Source organism: Anastrepha ludens, chromosome 2 (genome assembly GCF_028408465.1).
Source record: "Anastrepha ludens isolate Willacy chromosome 2, idAnaLude1.1, whole genome shotgun sequence".
Classification (NCBI taxonomy): domain Eukaryota; kingdom Metazoa; phylum Arthropoda; class Insecta; order Diptera; family Tephritidae; genus Anastrepha; species Anastrepha ludens.
Genome location: NC_071498.1, coordinates 134,442,463 through 134,465,245, shown reverse-complemented (window position 1 = coordinate 134,465,245; position 22,783 = coordinate 134,442,463). Strand labels below are relative to the sequence as shown.

The 22,783-nt window shown below is 36.7% G+C and overlaps 2 protein-coding genes across 2 annotated transcripts in view; both read right to left on the bottom strand.

The window, feature by feature from the left end:
* Nucleotides 1-2,383: 2,383 nt before the first annotated feature.
* Nucleotides 2,384-2,804, bottom strand: LOC128855004 (pro-corazonin). The gene is made up of 2 exons (XM_054089548.1): nt 2,629-2,804; nt 2,384-2,558 (listed from the first exon to the last, which is right to left on the bottom strand). Exons 1-2 carry the CDS (start codon nt 2,802-2,804, stop codon nt 2,384-2,386), a joined length of 351 nt encoding a protein of 116 aa, XP_053945523.1.
* Nucleotides 2,725-22,783, bottom strand: part of LOC128855383 (uncharacterized) — a 36,454-nt gene continuing 16,395 nt past the window's right edge. The window contains exons 11-12 of the mRNA XM_054090243.1: nt 11,719-11,864; nt 2,725-2,814 (exon numbers count right to left, since the gene is read on the bottom strand). Coding sequence (XP_053946218.1) covers nt 11,750-11,864 — 115 coding nt within the window. The 3' untranslated portion in view covers nt 2,725-2,814; nt 11,719-11,749. The remainder of the gene's footprint in view (nt 2,815-11,718; nt 11,865-22,783) is intronic.

Genomic DNA, 22,783 nt, shown 5'->3' with positions numbered 1-22,783 from the left:
CTTGTTAGAATTTGCAATAGGGAAAAACAGTGATCGTGATTAAAATGGAGATTGTAAGTAAATATATTTTAGATAAAATTTATAGTTTATTTGTGCTGTGCTGGATAATTTTTACATGAACAGACCTATTTTCAATCAATGATTTCTACTTAAAGGATTAAAAGATTTTTTAGTTTGAAACATTTTTCAATCAAACCTCTATCAATGAACTCATAGTGTGCAGAACCTAATAAAATCAAAATTTTGTAAATTCTTCCTCACAAAACTTACGAAAAATATATCTAAGGGTAGGTAGGGTGGCTGTCGCAATGGCACACTTAGACCTTTCGTAGCTCCATTGTGATACCACTGAAACTTATCCTTACACTATGGGTTCCTTTTCAAAACATCCGGTAATTTTAATAAACGAGCAAAGCTTGTTGTGTTAGCGCATCTATGTCCGCTACATCAGTTAAAAATGCCATGTCAAAGGGCGGAGCCTCCTTGTCGCTAAGCTTTGTCTGACTGTTTCCTCTTCTTCTGCATTAAGACAGCTTCTGCAGAAATCGAAGCACGGGAGTCCTAACCTTCTAGCGTGGCTGCCTATTATACAATGACCAGTTAATACCCCTATCTATCATTTTTCTTATAGCTTCTCTGTTGAATCTTAACAAGCCTTTAGACCAACCGCTGTACCATTTCGGCCATATCTGTCTGCTTAGTTCGCATGTTGAGAGGTTTTGCCAACTTGGATTTACCTTAGTTTCCCTATCTATAAGTAGTTTGCAAGTGGCTATAGGTACGGGTATCAGCGTCTTCTCCACTTGGAGGTCGAGCGTTGTACCGGTTCGAGCAAGTTCATCTGCCTTGCAGTTCCCTGCTATATTCCTGTGGTCTGGCACCCAAATAAGGTGTACTTTATAGTATTTAGATACGTCATTTAGAAGTTTAAAACATTCTATGACTGTGTGACGAGTGTGTTTTAGATTCTAGCGCTTTTATTGCTGCTTGACTGTCCGAGTATATGAAGACTTCATTTGTGGATAATACTCTCACTTTTATTACCGTAAGTCCCTCTTTTATGGCAATGACTTCCGCCTGATATTCACTGCAATGATGGTAGGCGAAATGATTGGCTAACTCCGAGTTTATCGGAGTAAATCCCTCCACCTACTCTGTTGTCTAGTTTTGAGCCATCTGTATACATGTTTATATCATTTTCTCTAATAATAAGCCCGCTATCCCATCCCTCTTTGGATGGAAATACTGTGACGAAGGATTTATTTAAGTTGATATCCTTGGTCTTACAGAAATCTGTTGTACCAGGAATGCAGGGGACTTTTTCTAAAATTGAAGAGTGTCCTCTCTGGTTCGTTCTGAGTAGACCGATTTCTCTTAACCTGAGAGCTGCCTTGGCAGCTGTTTGCTTGCTGAATTGCTCTATTGCTAAGAGGTTAAGCCTAATGCTTAGTGCCTCTGTGGGTATGGTCCTTAGGGCCCCGCAGATGCAAAGATTGGCCATTCTTTGTACATGTACCATAGTCTTTTTAATATTGTATATATCTTATCTAGCCACCATACTAGTATACCGTATGTTAGGATTGGTATATGATAGATGGGGAAAGACCTGAACTTAATCCTGCTAGCTGTTTGCAAGAGTAGAGTGCTATTGTCGCTCTTCTTACTCTATCTTCGACATTTGATTTCCACCTTAGTTTTCTGTCTAGTATTAGACTTAAGTAGCGGACCTCATCACTAAATGACAGTGCCGTACCACCTAGAGTTAGAGTAGTAATTTTTGGAATGAATGTTTTTTCTCGAATTCGTTACTCCGAAATACTTAAGGAATTTATTTGCCACCTCATATGAGAGATTTGAAGCTTCAAGTAGGCTATAAGAATGGTTTTAGGATCGTAATAATTTAATTTAATTACAAAATTTGGAAAAGGCGTTTGCTTTTTTAATTCCAATACTACAATTTTTTCGAGTGTAGAAAGTTTTCAACCATTTCATTGCATGAACCATAACATTTCATATTCTTCCCATGAACGAAGCGGGGAATTGGCTAAAATATGAGTCTTCATCGACGTATAGTACTTTTTGTGTGTTTCCGTGTAAGTATATCATAGAAGAATTTTATTTTTTGGTAGCTGTTTGCTATATTTGCAAGGCTTTAAGTTATGATTTTATAAACATTCATACTTATTTTAGAAAATTTTCAAATTAAATTAGCTCTATAATTTTAATTAATATTATATTATATTTTTGTTGTTGACCTACATACATATATACAATAAATAACTGAGCAAGGTAAATGTAACATCTTATGTGGCGTTGAATGTACTGATAATTCTGAAGCGAGCCATTTATTTTATTTTATAAATAATTTGGCTATAATCACGATTTAATGCTTTCCATAATCATTCGTTTCAGCAGCGTTCAGCTCTTCGTACAGTTCGTTTGATTGATGATGACTTCCAAATGGGTTGTTGTTGCCGTTGTTTGTCGGAGTCAATGATTGGACAGCCGCACGAATTCGCAGAGGATTGCGAAGTAATTGTTGCAGCTGCATTAGACACCTAAATAATAGTATAACATAACAAAAATAAAGAATGTATTAAAGTAATTTAATTGAACAACTTGTTATACCTTTCCAACTTGCGATCACCATCTTGTTGAATGCCGAAAATTTCTGGAGTGTCGTCATCTCTGTGCGCATTAAATGCTCGCTTGCCATTGGTCCATCCGTGGGAGTATTGAAATGTCTGACCGAAGCATGCTGTCGCGAAGCAGAGGACGGCCAATGAAAGAAACAATTTGAACATCGTGTTTATGCTGCAAAAAATGTATTAGTTTAAAGATTTTATTATATTAAAAGAATTATTTTAATTTTTGTTTAAAAGTGGCACTGCAAGGTTTTGATAAACTGAATATCTTCGGTCAGAAAACCCACATTGGAGTTACTAAGCACGAAATGCTAGGGAATTAGGTAGGAAAGGGGAAACCCCCCCATTTATAGGATTTTTTGGCCTGGGGAAGGGTAACTTTTCCGCTCTTATTCAAGAAGTACAGGAAAGACAAAGAAGATTGCGCGCTCTACCTCGTTTATCGCAATCAAAATCAATAAGAGTAAACCGCTTTAAATATAGTAAGAAATTAAATAAGAATAATTACACTGTGCGACAGTGATTTTATACTTTTATGGAGACCTAGTACAACTTGTAGGTATAGTAAAACTAAGAAAAATGGTATAGGAGAAATTTCCAATACACCCCCAAAATCTCGTTTTATGGCCATAAAACCGTTTTTCAGTAGGTTGATGTGAAGAATCACTCCTAACTTCGCCAATTTCCATCCGATTTCAAATTTGTTTTTTTAGTTCGAAAGAACAAAAACAAGCCTTTTTGACAGTGTGTTGACAATTTTTCTGAAATGACAACTGACGAGACTGTAGGCGGAAGTATTTGGAATCTTTTTATTTTTTCTCTATTTTTTCAACTTTAACATAATTTTTACGATATTATCCGATATTGAGGATTTTTTTTAGTACCCTACTGTTGTAGTAAATTTAATTTTGCGTCAAATGAGCTATATTTGACTGTAATTGAATTAAAATTAATAGAGTTGTGTGGGTTTTAAGATTTTTTCTCTTTTTCTACTACAAGATTTGGTATGCGTTTCGAAGCATGAAAATGATAACAAGTGTCATTATAAACACATAATATTTATTGGAGTATTGTGCAGTGCAGCACTGTACGGTATGGTACGGTGCGGTACGGGGCAGTACACAACGGAACTGGTTCCAAACTTAAAAATGCATTGGAAACGGCCCTTTAGAGTTTAGTATGGCACGGTACATTTGTTATTCTCTTCATCAGTTTTGAATACTTCTCTGTAAGAAATTCGATCATCATCATTCATCTGAAGTCAGCATCAACTAAATTCCATTGTTTAAATCGAGAAGCGAGCGTTTCTGATTGTCTTCCCGTAAATCACGAGAAAGATCCTCAAAATCTGAATTTCATACAATGTGTCGTTCTGAAGACTTAGAACCAGACGGAAAGTACTCTTCATCATCAGGTTTATTGTTATCAGTTTGATCATCATCAGCAATGAGTTGAACTTCCTTCAGTTCATGACCTGCAGTTGAGTCAATCATATCGTCCAAGACTACGGGGTTCTTAACAGTTGCAACATCAGCATACTTTATGGGCTTTCGAGCTTTATAATGATGACCGTTTATGTCCGTTTTATAAAAATAACAATCTGGTTTATGATAAGTCTGATGATGCCACATCATCGGAGAATATTGAGAAATTCGACTTTTCTGGCAACGTTTTGATTTATATCTCTTGAATATCAATGAAACAAACAATAAAACTTTAACGTTTTAATAAGATTAAATTATACTAACAAACTTCTTTTGTTAATGAATGTACAGTGTGAACTTTGGTACACTTGGGAGCTTTTTTATATTTCCATTGAAAAAAAAATGTGCTATAATATGTCAGATATTTTCGTAAGTTCTAACCAGTTCTGTTATATGCAGTACAGTGTACTCTTATGTATACATATATACTCCAATAAATATTACGTATCTATAATAACGCATCAAAACACGTCCTTATTCCCATTTAGCGTAAGCTATACCTACATACCAAATTAGTCAAAAAAAAAAAAAAAAAAATCTTAAAACTCACACAACTCTATTAATTTTAATTCAATTACAGTCAAATATAGCTCATTCAACGCAAAATTAAATTTACTATAACAGTAGTGTACTAAAAAAATCCTCAATATCGGATAATATCGTAAAAATTATGTCAAAGTTGAAAAAATTGAGAAAAAATAAAAAAATTCCAAATACTTCCGCCTACAGTCTCGTCAGTTGTCATTTCAGAAAAATTGTCAACACACTGTCAAAAAGGCTTGTTTTTGTTCTTTCGAACTAAAAAAACAAATTTGAAATCGGATGGAAATTGGCGAAGTTAGGAGTGATTCTTCACATCAACCTACTGAAAAACGGTTTTATGGCCATAAAATGTGATTTTGGGGGTGTATTGGAAATTTCTCCTATACCATTTTGTTTAGTTTTTCTATAGCCACAAGTTGTGCTGGGTCTCCATAAAAGTATATTTAATTTTTTTTTTTTTGTCACACAGTGTTATAGAATCAGCAATTAGATGAATTATTTATTTAAAGTGGATATTTTGCTTCATTTAAGTCATTGCGTGAGAGATAAAAAACAACTACAATTTTGTTGAATTTACTAGAAAAGAAATTAAATGTTAAAAGTAAATTAAATGTTGACAAAGCGTTAGCTTTCAAGAACGAAACATGTCATGGTGGAGACAAAAATAGCAAATTGCGAGTTACATGGATGAAAAAATAAAACAAAAAATAAATAATTGGCGCGTACACTTCAGTTAATGCCCTATGTTTCATCTAGGAACTATGGGAAAATAAATATATGTATGTACACTTTAGTTAGGTGTTTTGGCCGGGCTCCTCTTATTTGTGGTGTGCGTCTTGATGTTGTTCCACAAATAGCAGGACCTACAGATTTAAGCCGACTCCGAACGGCAGATATTATTTATGAGGATCTTTTTCATAGCAGAAATGCCCTCGGATATTTGCCATTGCCTGCCACTATTTAGGTGGTAGTAGTAGTAGTAGTAGGTAATTCTTTATTTATAAAAAATTATGGTTAACAATTGATTTGATTCATACATTAATACATTTAATATCTTAAAGTAAATAAAGAAATAAATAAAAATGTTTGTGACAATAACGATGTTGTCTGTCACAGCTCTTAAATTAATTAATAATTGAAGTCTGCTATAAGAAAATCTCTATAGTGTCAGGCTGAGTATATGAAACCAGTTAGTGTTCTCCAATTTTAGCCATTTAAATAAATATTGTTGATATGTCAGCTAACCGCATATCTTCTCTAAAATATGATTCTACTTCTGAGTGATCTAAGTGTTTATATATTCGTGTGATGCTTGATAGTGCTTTTTGTTTTGCCGTGTTTAAATTTTGTAGTTTAATGTTTGATAAACCACTAATAGAAACAACTTTTTGATTGTAGTATTTCGCGCACGGAGAATTGAACCTATGGTAGTCACGCACCAACCGATTCGGCTACGGCGGTCGAGTTACATGAATGGTGGCGACAAATATGGACCGCTCAAAAGGCTTAAAATTCTTTTGATTGGAAGAAGTAACAAACATCAAAGCTTTCGTGGTATTAAGCTGATTAAAAAGCGAATTCCATAGCATGGTAACTTTTCGAAGAATGCATTTTGAAACTGGATAAGCATTTTCAACATGAAAAACGAAAGGTATTAATGTTCGTCAGGTGTTCGTTTGTCCGGCACACCCAAAAACCGTAAAAAATAAACTGAAATCCATTGAATTGGTTTTCTTTCCACCGAATATGACCTTCGAATTGCAACCACTTGACAAAGTTGTCATTCAAAATGTGAAGTGTCACTATCGTAGCAAGATCGTAAAAGAGGCCCAGCTTTCCACTGGCGATGTCAGAGATCGCTTCAGAACTTTATATGTATATATATAAATTTATTATTTCTTATTATTTAGAAATTTGAATTTATAATATATTTGCAATCAAAGAAACCACCACTGACGTTCACTATAAGGTTTAACCAAGTTAAAATATCTTTTTACTGAAAACTCCAAAAGAAAAGGCACTAATTTCTGATTACTTTAATTCATTCAAACCGAAGCTTATGTACTTCGAATTAAAAAAAATTTTATTATTTAAGATGTATCTTACATAATTGTAGTTTCTTGAAAAAATAGGAATATTCAATAACTCGATATCCCCATAAGTCGAACATTTTCATTGGATATTGCTGATTCGAGTGATAGAAGTTTGACTGTGTATTAATTTTTGCTGAGGTTATCGCGCTAAAACGGCTTCTCCTTATTCTGACCATTTTGGTATACGTACATATTTACATATGCGAACAAAATTGTAATACCATTGGGCATAAGTGTGTGTGTGTGGGTATCACAATTGTTTATAAAAATGACACTGCTTAATCGACTCGACTGGAAATGAATCAAATGCTATAAGCATAGTGTGCAGCGCGCCATCTATGTGTGAATTATGTGTCGTAGCGTAAATTTTATGGTTCTCACACTCAGCAACGTAAACATACGCCCTTATAAGCTGACGTGATGAAACTAATAGAGCCCCATGTAAATGGATTCTCACCACCGTTCATCGCTGAGGTTATCGCGCTAAAACGGCTTCTCCTTATTCTGACCATTTTGGTATACGTACATATTTACATATGCGAACAAAATTGTAATACCATTGGGCATAAGTGTGTGTGTGTGGGTATCACAATTGTTTATAAAAATGGCACTGCTTAATCGACTCGACTGGAAATGAATCAAATGCTATAAGCATAGTGTGCAGCGCGCCATCTATGTGTGAATTATGTGTCGTAGCGTAAATTTTATGGTTCTCACACTCAGCAACGTAAACATACGCCCTTATAAGCTGACGTGATGAAACTAATGAGTGCCCCATGTAAATGGATTCTCACCACCGTTCATCGTGTCAGCTGAAACGGACGTACGCCCGTTTACGTTGGTGAGTGTGAGCAACATTGCTGTTAATATTTTTAACACAATGGAGTTTTGAAAGGTTTGCTATTGATTTGAATTTTAGAACATCGACGATATACGCCTTTTTCCGAGAATAAGACATCCTCCGAAAATAAGCCCTATCGTGATTTTCGGAACTTTTTGTAAAATAAGACATTCCCGAGGAGCTCAAACAACAGTTCACCACAAGGCTTCTTCGTCAATTTACGTTCCTTCTACCGGTTACGATAGTGCACGTGTTACCTGTGTTTTGGCGGTTCGTCCAGATGGCAAGAAAGTACGCCATTTTTAATCACTAAAGGTAAAAAATACCAGATTTAACGTGTTTCCAGAATTTATGTCATTGAAAGTAAAAAAGCCTGGGTGCACCCAACAGTTATAAAAAAGTGGGTTGATTTTATGCTGCCACCACTGTTGAGGAGTCCAGAATAGAGGTTTACTAGTTTGGGATTCAGCCAGTACTCACCGCGCTACAGATGTGAAAAACTTTCTTGACTTCTTGACTGGACATTTGACATTTCAATAAACATGCCATTCAGGGATTATTTGCCGATGGAAATCAATTACTATATTTAAAACAGAATGGTGACAAATCATCCAGGTAATTTTGTAAAACCAGGCTTACAAGGAGTTGTGAATTGTGTAAAAAATGCATGGGACAAAATGCACTACGAACAGGCTACTTAGACAAGAAGTATTCATTTAACGGTAACTAAATCGCAAGGCACAAGAAATTCGGACCATTGATTCAACATGAAATGAATTCGGAAGAAAATCAGAATATAGTTCAGAATTTTATTTATGACGATGAATTTAAATTTCTGTATTCTGTGTAAAATAAATACTAAATAAAAATATATAATATAAATATACTTTTATTTTTGCCTTCCCCCGAAAATAAGCCCTGGCGGGTATTTTAGACCGAAAAGGAAAGTAAGACAGTGTCTAATTTTAGGAAAATGACGGTAGACACCACACTGAGTTTTGCACCACATAAAAACTGAAAACAGTACACAGCTTCGTAAGTATCCCGTTGCATAATTATAAAAGCAAGTCCACTTTACAAGCAATAAAAACAAAATCATTTGTAATAGGCAGGAAGAGAGTAGACAAATATAACTACAATATGATTTTGATTTTATAATTTTATAAAAGCGTTGTACGGTTATTAAAAATGTAGAAAGTTGAAAGTGTTTTACCATCTTATATCAAAATGCCCCGTAGTACACAACTTGCAGAAATGGAAAAGGGCCAGATTTTAGTTTGCCTTTCGAAAAAAGTCATTCATGAGACGGAAAACCTTCGCTAGTTAAAATAAGGAACGTTTCGGAATCTGGTACATAGTTTAATTAGAAAAAAAAAAAAAAAACCAACAGGTTTTTATAAGTTTTCTAAATTGTACCTTTTTTTTAAGATTAACTTTTCCAATGAAAACAAATTTAATTTAAATGAACCTGTTGGATTTAGTAAGTATTGGAGTAATTTGCGTTCAGAGTCAACATATTTTACAAAAATAATTTTTGGCGATGGATCTCTTATGGTGTGGAGAGCTGTGAGTATACTTGGAAAGCTCAATATCTACTTCCCATCAACAAGCGTGAATTCCGAAGCATACGCAAACTTACTTTCGTATAAATTACTGCCATTTTTCAATGTGAATTCTGGCGAACATCTCGTTTTCCAGCAAGATAATGCAGCCTGTCATTCATCTCATGGCACTTTGAATTGGTCTCCCCTCTCTAGAATGACCAATTTCTCCACATCTCAACATTAAGGAGAACGTTCACCGCACACGTTGGTTTGAGCAGTTTCTGGAGGGAGTAAGCAATACTGTACAGAAGAAGTGTTGAAAGAAAGCATTCTTCATTCATGGGACTTCCTTTGCATGCACCTGTGCAAAAGTTATTTGATTTAATGCCGAACAGGATGTTTGAAGTCATTGAGAAGAATGGAAATATCACACATTACTGGGGACTATTAATTCAATTGAAAAAAAGAAATAGAATTAGTTAAAATTTGTCAGCATGTGGTGTACACTTTCTTTTGACGCTGCTGGATATACCTGTTCTAAGTTAAAGTGGAAATTTAAAAGGATTAACATTGCTACCAAAATTTAATCGCAATTGCTTGACATTTGTAAAAGTTAAGCCGTTTTGAGTAAATCCACCTCAGCACGTGTTTTCGGCTTTTTAAAGTTTTAAAAATTGATTTGAATTTGCAACAACAAGTTTGTATTAAATTTGGCGCTAAAAATGGATTCAATGGTGCGAAACCGTGAGCATCGCTTTTGCACACCACAAATGTTTGCCTGAAAGTCAGACAGTTAATTAGGATTATTATTTAGGCGTTATGTGACGTTTACATGAAGCAATTCGCCAAAAATAAAGGATTTGTGAGAAAAGAACTAGTGGATTTTGCACCATGATAACGCACCGTCGCACAGTGTCTTTATTATCCGTGAATTTTTGACCAATAACGCAACGAATATCATCCAACAGCCAACGAATTCATCTGATATTTTGATTTGATTTACTTTCGCTAAACCTCCAGATTTTTTCAGCCATCTTATAGTATTGCTAATACTCGTACTTTACTTGAATCTGTTCATGAATTCAAAGATTTAGATGTGATCTTTGACTCCCATTTCCCATTTAGTTTGAGTTTATCGCTTTTTAATACCTTTGAATGCGCGACCGGAAATGAGTGAGGCTAAATAACTGGCATTAATGGCGCAGTAATCTTCATTCCATTTGCATTGTTCACACACTTGAAAGCATATGTTTTTCATTCACTTAGGATTTCTATTTGCTTTTTTGGTTGTAACGACAAAGAATAGTTTAATGTCATTAAACAGCAGCATAAGATAATTTCCTTGGCAACACTGAAGGAACTTTAAAAGATATTTCGGCACAAAGGGATGACGGTACTCTTCTTTTCTCAACAGCGCCTCTCTTATAAACATCCGGCTTTCATAAATTCAGAAATTTAGCTGTACTAGTATATACATATGTTTATATGTATCTATATGTGCACATGTACATGTGACTACTGAGTGCGTTTATATTAGATACAAATATATATTAGTAAATCGTGTAGTAAGTTTAACCTGTTGGAATGTACTTTTAAACTTAGTTTATGTGGAAAACAGGATTCAACTTGCACTGAAAAAATATCCACAGACGGCTTACAAATAATCACATTCTAAATGAATTTCACTACAATTCCTGGAAAAGCTGCGTTCTTCCGTTCTTCAAAAACATAGTCAAATATCAAAAATGTGTACTACTATCTTACTTTGATTTGAATCCGTTCGCTTCTACCAACTTTTTACTCAACTGGAGTAATGCACTGATTGAACTGCGTCTGCTGTTATTAGAACATCGGTTTTTATACCCAAACGGTTTGCTATCTGCTGGCAGCTTGCCGATTAACAATATTGGCCTACAGTCTCAATCTGTCGAACACACACACATGAACGCCCTCATGAATGGCAATCCTTTGCTTCAACAAAGATTAACAACGATTATTTAAGCAACTATTGTTTCACGAGAAAGTTGCCCCAAAAGTAGTATTTAAATGGGAGTTGCGCGCGAAACCCACGCAAACGTATAACGGTACACATATGTCTACGCAGGTTTACGCATACATAAAGCAGCAAATGATCCAGGTTTATGGGCGAAGGAATAAATTGAATGAATTTGCTGATTAAAATTACCACTTACGGGTTTTATGTGTGAGCAACAAGTGTTAAAGGATGCTGCAGGCCTAATTAAAGGGGTTAAGGCTGCATGGCATAAAAACATACATACATACACAGTTAAATACATGCAACGTATGTATGTATATGCACTTACATAAGTATTCAACTGAGCAGTAATCATGATTTCATACGCACAAAAGTCCTCAAGTGAAGTATTCACCGAACAGAAGGAAATTTTGTCTTTTATGCTTAAATATAAAAAATAGTTGCAAGCAAATAAAATGAAAGTAAAAATTGAGTGTAGCAAAAAATGAAAACGTCGAATATATATACATATAATACATGCACAAATGCACACACATATGTAAATGTATTTTTCAATGAAAATACTCACTCACCTTTCGTTCGCCTTGCTCAGTACATTTTCATTTATAGACTAGTTATCTCACAATCGGGATTGGTGTAATCAGTACTCCCATTCGTAGTGCCTGCAGGCGCCTGCTTAGTTTTATTTTTGTTACGTCGCAAAATTATGTAGCAAAGCCTGAAAAAAGACATCAAAGATTAGTTCAAACATTTTATTGTAGATTTGTGTTTAAGAAAATGGCATTTGTATGGATAAGTACGTAAATATTTTTTAGAAGATTCATGAGGCCTTCTATCTGATCGCATTTGGTAAAATTTACGACGGTTTATTTTGGACTAAGTAGGCCAATTGAGTAGTAAAGTCCTCTCTCGACGAACAAACAAACCATCCACAAGGCCCTCATCACGCCCGTCCTAACGTATGGCGCAGAAGCGTGGACGATGACAATATCCGATAAAGCGGCAGTTGGAGTGTTTGAAAGAAAGATTCTGCGTAAGATTTTTGGACTTTTGCACGTTTGCAACACAGGCGATGGAACGATGAGCTGTATGAGCTTTACGACGACAGACATAGCGCAGCGAATAAAGATCCAGCGGCTACGTTGGCTGGGTCATGCCGTCCGAATGGATACAAAATATTCGGCTCTGAAAGTATTCGGTGCGATACCAGCTGGTTGTAGCAGAGGAAGAGGAAGGCCTCCTCTGCGTTGGAAAGATCAGGTGGAGGAGGACTTGGCTTCATTTGGTGTATCCAACTGGCACCGGTTAGCAAGAGAAAGAAACAACTGGCGCGCTTTGTAACTCGGCCAGAATCGCGTAAGCGGTTATCGCGCCAATTAATAAGAAGAAGAAGATCGCCCTGAATACTAGCTCCATTCCGATTCCTCATATTTGTACTTATTATATGTATAGGCAACAGAGAGCTTGAAAAATCTAAGAGGTTTTCTCCGGGTAATATTTAATATAATAATAATAATGATTCGGCCATCCGTAAGCACCAATTTTGAATGACTCGCTGGAGGACTTCGATCAGTATCTCGTGAATAACTTTATTAATGTTAGTTCCCACTGTCTCAAACGAAGTTGGTTTATCCACATATCATCATCATTTTTCCTCTAACTTCTGGGAGGACATAGGACCGAGGTGAAACATCTGAACCGAGTTCGATTTTTTGCTAACTCCTATATCTCCAGCCATGATTTTCCAGCATTCTCTGCCTCCTTCGAAACAGTGGAGTATCCCCTTCCCTGGGGATACCAGTCAAGTGTTTTGGGACAGATGTTCCCGGGAGGTTTCTGTGTTCCCGATCCAATTTACGCCTTTTTATTATTGTAGCGACTGGCTCGATGTTACAGCGTTGGTATAATGGCGAGTTGAGAATGCGACGCAGTCCTCTATTTATAAAGACTTGTAACTTGCTTGTAAGTTTGTCGCTGACTAGCCATGTCTCACAACCATATAAAAGAACTGTGAGGTCATTGGATTAGTATAAGTTCAATTTTGTCTTCAGAGATAAACTGGTTGAGGTCCAGATTTTTTGTAAGCAAGCGAAAGCTCCTGCGTTTTTTGCTAATCTGGATTCTATGTCTACTTCCAAGGGATTAAAAGGAGTCAAGAAGTTCAATTTTCTCTCTTTCAATAACAAAATTTGAGAATGTACGAGTATTTTTTATTGCCTTTGTCTTTTGAATATTTATTTTCAACCCATATAGGCCGGCTTCGCTTGCTAGGTCACATATCCGGCATCAAAAAGTTGTTTATCATGGTGCGACAGCATTCATTGAGGCATAAGTCTTTCCATGATGAAATGTCAATGAATAATGTAAAAAATTATTATATGATTAGTTTGACTGTAATGCCCCGTGATCTGTCAAAAAACCCCTATTGGAAAAAGTACCTCCAATCTGATCACCTTTTATATATTTTCGTTTATTTCTAGTCTAAAGTAGAATTATAGTTTTTACAGACCGCTTAGATCTAATATGACCTTATATTACTATAATACAGATAATTGAATAAATAAATTAAAGAAAAGAGTTTAGAAATGTAAAAAATGCATTCTTTGACACCGAAAAGTCATGCGGAATAGAACTCGCGATGTCATTGAATTCTTTTTGAGCGCTGGCAATAGGAGCATTTCGCTCATAATTCGTGTTAATTTAAGATGAAAGGGGTAAGTTTGGGGTTGAGTTCCAGTAGGGATATGAAAATGAATGATCCGTAATAGCGATGAACAATCAATTTTTCCTTTAATTATACTAAAAACAAAAGACGGTGAGGGTATAGACTTTCTACTCTCTAAAGCCTTTAAGTTAACTAAAATCAAACAAGAATTACGGGAAGGATGGATTTGAGAATTTTAACGACCTGAGAATTATCTTCATTGTAAATTGGTGACAACACCTCCAGATAAATGTTGCATACTCCAATCTAGAGCGAACAAAGGAAGTAAAAACTTATTTGAGAGTGTAAGGATCCGAGAACTTCGAGCTATTACGTCGTATAAAACCTAAGATTGAGTAAGAAGTGGATACAACAACGTTAATGTGACTTTTAAATGGTAAATGGGAGTCAAAGATCACATCTAAATCATTAAAATCATGACCAGATTCAAGTAAAGCATTCGCAATACTATAAGATGACTGAAAACATTTGGAAGTTTAGCGAAAATAACACGAAAACATTTCTTGATCTTTAGAAAGATGCCAGAATTACTGTACTGGGTATATTATATAGTATATAGTACCTCGATCAAAAATTTCCCGGAATATATTCAGAAAATTCAAAAACCGAGTTTATTCCGCAAAACTGATATTATCGCATTATCGCCTTCAAAGTACGCCCCATTTGCGGAACTCTATTTTCGGTATCAGAATCGTCTACGATTTTTCTTTTACTTCCTTTCGGTTTTTTGACTCGATCAAACAGAAAAAAATCTCAGGGAGCCATATCAAGTGGATTCGATGGCCATTGGATGATATTTGTTTCGTTCTTGGCCAAAAATTCACGTACAATGATGGCACTGTGCGACGATGCATTATCATGGTGCAAAATCCACGAGTTCTTTTCCCACAAATTCTTTCTTTTTCGGTGAATCGCTTTACCTAAACGTTACGTAACGTCCAAATAATAATCCTTATTAACTGTCTGAGTTCTTGCAAAAATAAAAAATTCATAAAAACTTTGAGCATCGCTTTTTTTTGGCTGAAAACGCGCGAGGTTTTTTTCTTATTCTTGGTTTATTCGGAGCTCTCCACTCACTCGCCTGAAGTCTGGATTGCGTGTCGTACTTAAAAGCCCACGCTTGATGATCGTTAGGTCGGATTCAGGTTTGGAAATCGTGCCTCTGGGGATATCTACGCGGTCCTTTTTTACATGAAATTCAGTTTCTTTGGCATGCACTTTGCAGCAACACGGCGCAAACACAATTAATTAACTACAATAGGGCGTTGTACGGATCCATAAGCAATGTTCAAGTCCTCTGCCGAAAATCACGAATTTTGCGATATGTTTTTTTTTTAAGATTGACTATTTTCAAATAATAAGTTTCAATCATTTTGACGCGTCGTTCTATCGTGTAAAATTGTACATCTGGACAAATGTCAAAGATGACATAGAAAAAGGTACCGTCTAGGATTTTTTCACTACTGACATACAAAAGTCCCTTTTGAAAAACCCTTATTTATATTCGGCAGCGTATCTTTTCGAACAATTCAATAATTTTAAATTTTTTTTTTTTTGGCTTTTCCTCGGACTTCATATTGGCAATTATTTTACTACTATAATCTTTTGCAAAAATTGAACTCCATCTGAACTTCCTCGATTTCTCTTTCAAAGTCATTACCACAAAAAATATTTTTTTTTAATTTACCATAGCATTATCGTCAAGTTATTATCGGGGAAAAGTACATATTTAAATATATTCTAAAAGTCTATATTTGAACGCCAACCCCTTCTCACCCTTGACCACGCGCATGTTTTTAAGTTGCCCATTAAAACTAGATATTTTTGTCAGAATTGCGGTGAGTTTTTTCATTGCATAAAGCCAGTCACACATGTTTGTAAATATGTATGCATATTATTGCATCATAAAATACTCTCCGAAAAACCTTTCGAGAAATGCTGCTGGAGTAATTGTGGTTATTCGGATACACTCAGAAATCTCACTCGTTGCGGTAGCACCGACCGTCGTGGGAAAATAATATCGCATTATATTTTAATTTCGCATGCAACATTTCGACAACGATCTTAGAGCTAAGATAAATACGTCAAATGAAAAACATGTAATTAAAGGCTTCATGAATACCCCAACCGTATTATTAGTATTATTATGAGCGGATTTAAAATTCTGAGCCCAATTAACCCCATAAATTTTAGTACAGGGTGACTGATGAAAGCCGCTACCAAAAAAAAATTGAATAACTTTTTTTCTTTTTAAGTTATCTGTTCCATTTTTGTTTTCATTTGCAGATTGATCTTTAAAATTTATTAAAATGGATAACTGGGACACGCAAACAAGAATTTGGATAGTCCGCCGCTATCACGCACTGGAGTCCGTAGTTTTGGTACAGAGAGAGTACAGGCGGATGTTTGGCGGCGATCCCCCGAGCAGATGGACCATAATGAGACTGGTGAATAATTTTGCTGAGCAAGGAACAGTCGCAAGAAGGCCTTATCATCGAAACCCACCAGTTCGGACGGAGGAAACGATCGCTGCTGTAGCTGCAGCTATACAAAGCAATCCAAGGGTTTCAACAAGAAGCTTATCTGCTCAACTTGGTGTCACCCGACAGTCTTTGCAAACAATAATGCACAAAGATTTAGACTTATTTCCCTACAAAATTCAAATGGTTAACAAACTGAATGCAGCAGACTTGCAGATTCGCTTGGAATTTTGCCAAAAGATCCTGCAAATGGTGGAAGAAGACCAAAACATGTTAAACTGCCTTTTCATGTCTGATGAGGCCCATTTCGATTTAAACGGCAATGTGAACAAACAAAATTGTCAAATATGGAGTACTTCTAACCCACAGATACTCCACGAGACGGAATTGTATCCTCTTCGCGTGACAGTGTGGTGTGCGGTTTCTTCACGCTGTATTGTCGGGCCTTATTTTTTTTGAAGAAAATGGTCACACCGTTACGGTTACTGGAGACCGTTATTTGAAAATGCTGAAAGAATTTTTCTATCCAAAACTACGCCGAAAGAGAATTCCTTTCAACTCTGTGTGGTTTCAACAAGATGGGGCAACGTCTCACATAGCCCAGACTGTTATGACAGAGTTGCGACGAAAATTTCCCAATAAACTGATTTCAAGAAACTCCGAATTTCGTTGGCCCCCCAGGTCGCCTGACCTTACTGCACCTGACTTTTTCTTGTGGGGCTTATGTAAACAAGAAGTTTATAAAACAAAGCCAACAAATTTGGATGAACTAAAACAATCCATTCGGGCAACAATTGCGGCTATTCCTGTCGCAACTCTCAAAGCAGCAATGAACAACTTTTTACTAAGATGCCGCACTTGTGTAAGGAGCATGGGGGGCATTTAAATTCAATTATTTTTAAAACTAGTTAAGCTACATTTAATAAAATTTAATGACCTTCAACTTGAAAAAATAAATAAATGAATTCCATACACTAAAAAAAAAGTTATTTGAGTTTCTTAATGTAGCAAAATTCATCAGCCACCCTGTATTTGTTCAATTTTATTGAGATTTATTTCCCCCTTTAGGAAAATATGTTTATCCAGTTATTTGTGTCGCTCATACATTAATGGCAGTTGGCACAATACCAGCACATTTTTATGTTCCCCCCTTACACACCCTGCAAATTCCCTTGGAGTGTGTTCCCAGATTTGTAAGATAAGAATTCAATCCACAAAGCCCTGTGATAATTCTAAAACTTTTCTAATTCCATACGATAGACGATTGCCCGAATAGCTGGTACGATTACATTAGATTAAAGGGTCCCAGTGGTCTAGAATTAAAACAAAAATCGATTTCTTTTTGTTTGTTATTTCGAAAGTATAGGCTTTTAAGAATATACTGTAAAATTTTGGAAGGATATTTCTGTATTCTACAGCCATTTTAGCAGGTAAAGTCAGATTCGTCACACGCTGGTATCAATGGTCGCATTTAAATGGTTAAAACTTTAAACTCAATTACCTCAAAATCACTTTTTTCGGCCTGGCGTTGGCAAAAAAACTATTCAACGGAATCGTCTGAAATTTTAATATGTTGGCTATCGCCTGTACTAGAATCATATTATTAATTCAATTATTTCGTATTTTTTTTATTAAAAAACTGGAAAAACGTTTTTAGAGTTTCAAATTCAAAACCGCTCCATTTTGACAATTTTTTTTTATTCTAGCATGGGGCATAGCTACAGTCATACTGATTAATATTTTTTTTTTTGGTTTTTGTGTTTTAGATAAATAGAAGAGCCAAAATGGACAACACCGTCCAGGTCCAATTTTTCCGGAGGGTCAACTTCAGCGCCATTTTTTTAATTATTAAAATTTTTTTTCTCATTTTGGTATGTAAGAGAAGTTAAATAAAAAGCCTAAACAATTTATATATCGGATTTCATCGTTTTTATTGTTAAAAAAATTCCCCTTAATCTATAATTTTCAAAGACTACTGGCTGTTCGCAGACCAAAAACAAATGCTTGCAGGTAAGAAATGTCTCTCGAATGGAGAGATTATCGCTGAAACTGAGGCCTATTTTGAGGCAAAAGAAGACTGTTCTACAAAAGTGGTATTGAAATGTTAGAGCTGCGCTGGAATGATTGCATTGTTCTTGATGGAAATTACGTTGATGAATAAAGCTAATTTTGAACAAAAACAAAAATGTATTTTCTTTGTTAGGCCCGGGACTTTTATGATATGTACATATTTAGGTGTATAAATGGTATACACAGAAGTTAGTAGCGGGAATCGCCAAGTGTGACATAAAAAAAACATGGTTTTACTTCATTCAATAATTAAATTTTGTGAATTAATTTTTTTATTTAAAACCGATCACAAAGTTGCGAACTGTCGCCAATATGAAGCTGATAGGTAAAAAATTAATATTGGGTTGGCAACTAGGTAATTGCGGATTCCACTCATAGATGGCTTCAGTTGAATTTTTAGGTTTGCAAATGTAAAACACATTTTTTATTTAATAGTTGGCAATTCAGCTGTCAATCAGTAAAAAAAAAGTTTTTTGATCGGTTTCGTAGTTTTCCTTTGGCGTTCGATGAAAGATGGAAAATCAAAAGGAACATTTTCGTCATATTTTACTTTTTTATTTCCACAAAGGGAAAACCGCATCGCAAGCTCATACAAAATTTTGTGCTGTTTATGGTGACGAAGCTTTAAAAGAACGGTAGTGCCAAAATTGGTTTGCCAAATTTCGTTTTGGTGATTTTTCACTCAAAGATGAAAAACACTCTGGTCGTCCAGTTGTAGTTGATGACGCCCTAATCAAAGCAATAATCGATTCGGATCGTCACAGTACAACACGTGATTTTGCAGAGAAGCTTCATGTATCACATACGTACATTGAAAATCACATAAAACAACTTGGCTATTTTCAAAATCTCGATACATGGGTTCCTCTCGAACTGAAAATGATCCATTTTTGAAACGATTGATAACTGGCGATGGAAAAACGGTTACTTACAACAATATCAAGCGGAAAAGATCGTGGAGCAGGTCAGGTGAACCAACACAAACAACATCAAAAGCTGATATTCATCAAAAGAAAGTTTTGTTATCAGTTTGGTGGGATTACAAAGAAATTGTCTACTTCGACCTCTTTACCCCCCAAGCCAACGATCAATTCTGATGTCTACATTGAACAACTAACGAAATTAAACCATGCAGTTGAAGAAAAGCGGCCCGAATTGACAAATCGAAAAAGTATTGTATTCCATCGTGACAATGCAAGGCCAAGTTGGGATGTTTTGCCACATCCATCATCTGATTACTTTTTGCGTCGATCTTTACAAAACTCCTTCAATGGTAAAAATTTCAATAATGATGATGATGTCAAATCGTACCTGATTCAGTTTTTTGCTAATAAAAGCCATAAACATGGGATTATGATGCTGCCTGAAAGATGGCAAGAGGTCATTGATCAAAATGGGCAATACATTACAGAATAAAGTTATTTAGTTCCATGAAAAATTGTCTTTGATTTTCTAAAAAAATCCGCATTTATTTAGTTGCCAACACCGTTAGGTGCTCGGCCGACATCCTCCTCCTATTTGTGGCGTGCGTCTTGATGTTGTTCCACAAATGGAGAGACCTACAATTTCACGCAGAAATACACTCGAAGGCTTATTGCTTGCCGGGGGGCGACCGATACTAGAAAAAAACTTTTTTTTATACTATTGCTGTTTCATGCGCGGAGATTCGAACCTACGCACTCCCGAATGATAGTCACGCACCATACATTCGGCTATGGCGGCCAAGCTAATAAGTCAAAAAAAAAAAATAAATAAATAATTGGCGCGTACACTTCTTGTTAGGTGTTTGGCCGAGCTCCTCCTCCGATTTGTTGTGTGCGTCTTGATGTTGTTCCACAAATGGAGGGACCTACAGTTTCAAGCCGACTCCGAACGGCAGATATATATTTTTATGAGGAGCTTTTTCGGGGTAGAAATACACTCGGAGGCTTGCCATTGCCTGCCGAGGGGCGACCGCTATTAGAAAAATGTTTTTATTACTTTTGCTTTCACCGAGATTCGAACCAACGACCTCTCTGTGAATTCCGAATGGTAATCACGCACCAACCCATTCGGTTACGGCGGCCGCGATAAGTCACCTAATCAAAAAATGAATTATTTCATAATTAACTAAGAAAAAACTTTGAACATAGTTACACCTTACATCACTATGCTTTTCCTATGAAAGCTTGGAGTTTTAACTTTACTACTAATGATTATTCTTACATTACTAACTACTTGGCAAACTGTACTTATTTAAATTATTTACTTTTACATTTAGAGGTTGGGTTAAATGGCTGCCCTTGCGAGGTGCTCACTTGGACAAAAATTTAAAATTTGTCCGTTGTGATATGCAATACATTTAGACGTTTTTTTTTATATTATTTATTTTAATTTTTAATTTATATGTGCAAATTTTTAAATATCCATACATCCAGCGCAAAAAGGACTCGAGGTAATTCCAAGTCTCACAGCATGCATTCCTCGCACATAGTGACCTGTGAGAAAACCCACGAGAAAACCCTTCGTCAGAAGCTCGCCCGAGCGCCCCCGGTGCACACGTGGCCAGAAGGATTTCGCTACCTTAAAAGTTTGTGTATCATACTTGCCCAACGCTCGCTAAGTTGGCGCGATGCCCATCTTTCCAGGAGCAGACCGCAGGTCGTCAGGGGGATCCCAATTCTCTCCCTTCGTGGGGAAATCACCTCACATGTCCCTTGTCTGGTCAGCTCATCCGCCTCACAGTTTCCCGCAATGTCGCTGTGACCAGGAACCCAGATGAGGCTTATGCCAAAGTGAGGTCAGGCATTCCCTGACCAGTTTCGAATGCACCGTCACTAACCCGAGAGCCCTTATTGCCGCTTGGCTGTCGGCGTAAATATTTACTTCCTTGACTGTTAGCACGCATGTGAGCAGCCAGTCAGTTCTGCCTCCTTGATTGCGGCTACCTCTGCCTGGAACACACTGCAGTAGTCCGGTAACTTGAATTTAAGTCTTATGGGAAGCTCCTTGCAAAAAAGTCCTCCGTCAACCTTTCCTTCCAACTTCGATCCATCCGTGAACAAGTTCACCAGGCCCTGTCCCCAAGTGTAGCCCGCCGTCCACTCTTCCACTCCACAGCTTCTTCATAAATGTAGTTCTCTCTAGTGAGTTCCACCAGACTATGACTCCATATAACAAGATAGGCTTTACAATAGTATGATAGTATATAGCCAAAAAAAAAAACTTCAGGCGAAAAGCCCCATCTTTTGCCAATTGCGCCCTTGCACCCTTGGCGATTGTTTCTTCTTCTTCTTAATTGGCCCTATAACCGCTTACGCGATTTTAGCGGAGTTTAACAAAGCGCGCCAGTCGTTTCTTTCTCGTGCTAACCGGCGCCATTTGGACACACCAAGTGAAGCCAAGTCCTTCGCCACCTGATCTTTCCAACGCAGAGGAGGCCTTCCTCTTCCTCTGCTACCACCAGCTGGTATCGCATCGAATACTTTCAGAGCCGGAGCGTTTGTATCCATTCGGACAACATGACCCAACCAGCGTAGCCGCTGGATCTTTATTCGCTGCGCTATGTCTATGTCGTCGTAAAGCTCATACAGCTCATCGTTCCATCGCCTGCGATATTCGCCGTTGCCAACGTGCAAAGGTTCAAAAATCTTACGCAGAATCTTTCTCTCAAACACTCCAAGCGTCGTTTCATCGGATGTTGTCATCGTCCACGCTTCTGCGCCATACGTTAGAACGGGCATGATGAGCGCCTCATAAAGTGTAAGTTTTGTTCGTCGAGAGAGGACTTTACTGCTCAGTTGCCTTCTTAGCCCAAAGTAGCACTTGTTGGCAAGAGAGATTCTGCGATGGATTTCAAGCCGATTGTTTAGCTATTTGTTAAATTAGAGCTCATTGTAAAACGAGAACTCCTTCAAAATTACCTCATCATCGGAAGAAAAGGTCACTTGGTTTCATCGGTTTGCACGTTTGCACCACGGACAGCACAATTTGCGATGTTGCGGGCTGTGATTAATTACTTTTTGCCAATATTACTATTGTTGATAATTTTTGTATTTTTAAAGAAACCTTTCCCAGTAAGTACTTCCGCAACCAAATTTTATTGAGTTTTATTTCCCCCTCTAGGAAAATATGTTTATCCAGGTATTTGTGTCGCTCATGCATCAGTGGCAATTGGCGCGATACTAGCACATGTTGCGGCAGTTTCATGCTTCTCCCTACACAGTACCTACCTAAGTACTTCCGCAACCTATATTATCTAAAAAATCTACCTTTCGCACCCCAAAATAATGTTCTATGATGTCCTGATTTAATTGGTATATCAGGAAACATTCCATGTCATACTGACTATGGGCATACCGATGCAAACCCCTGAATGAATGG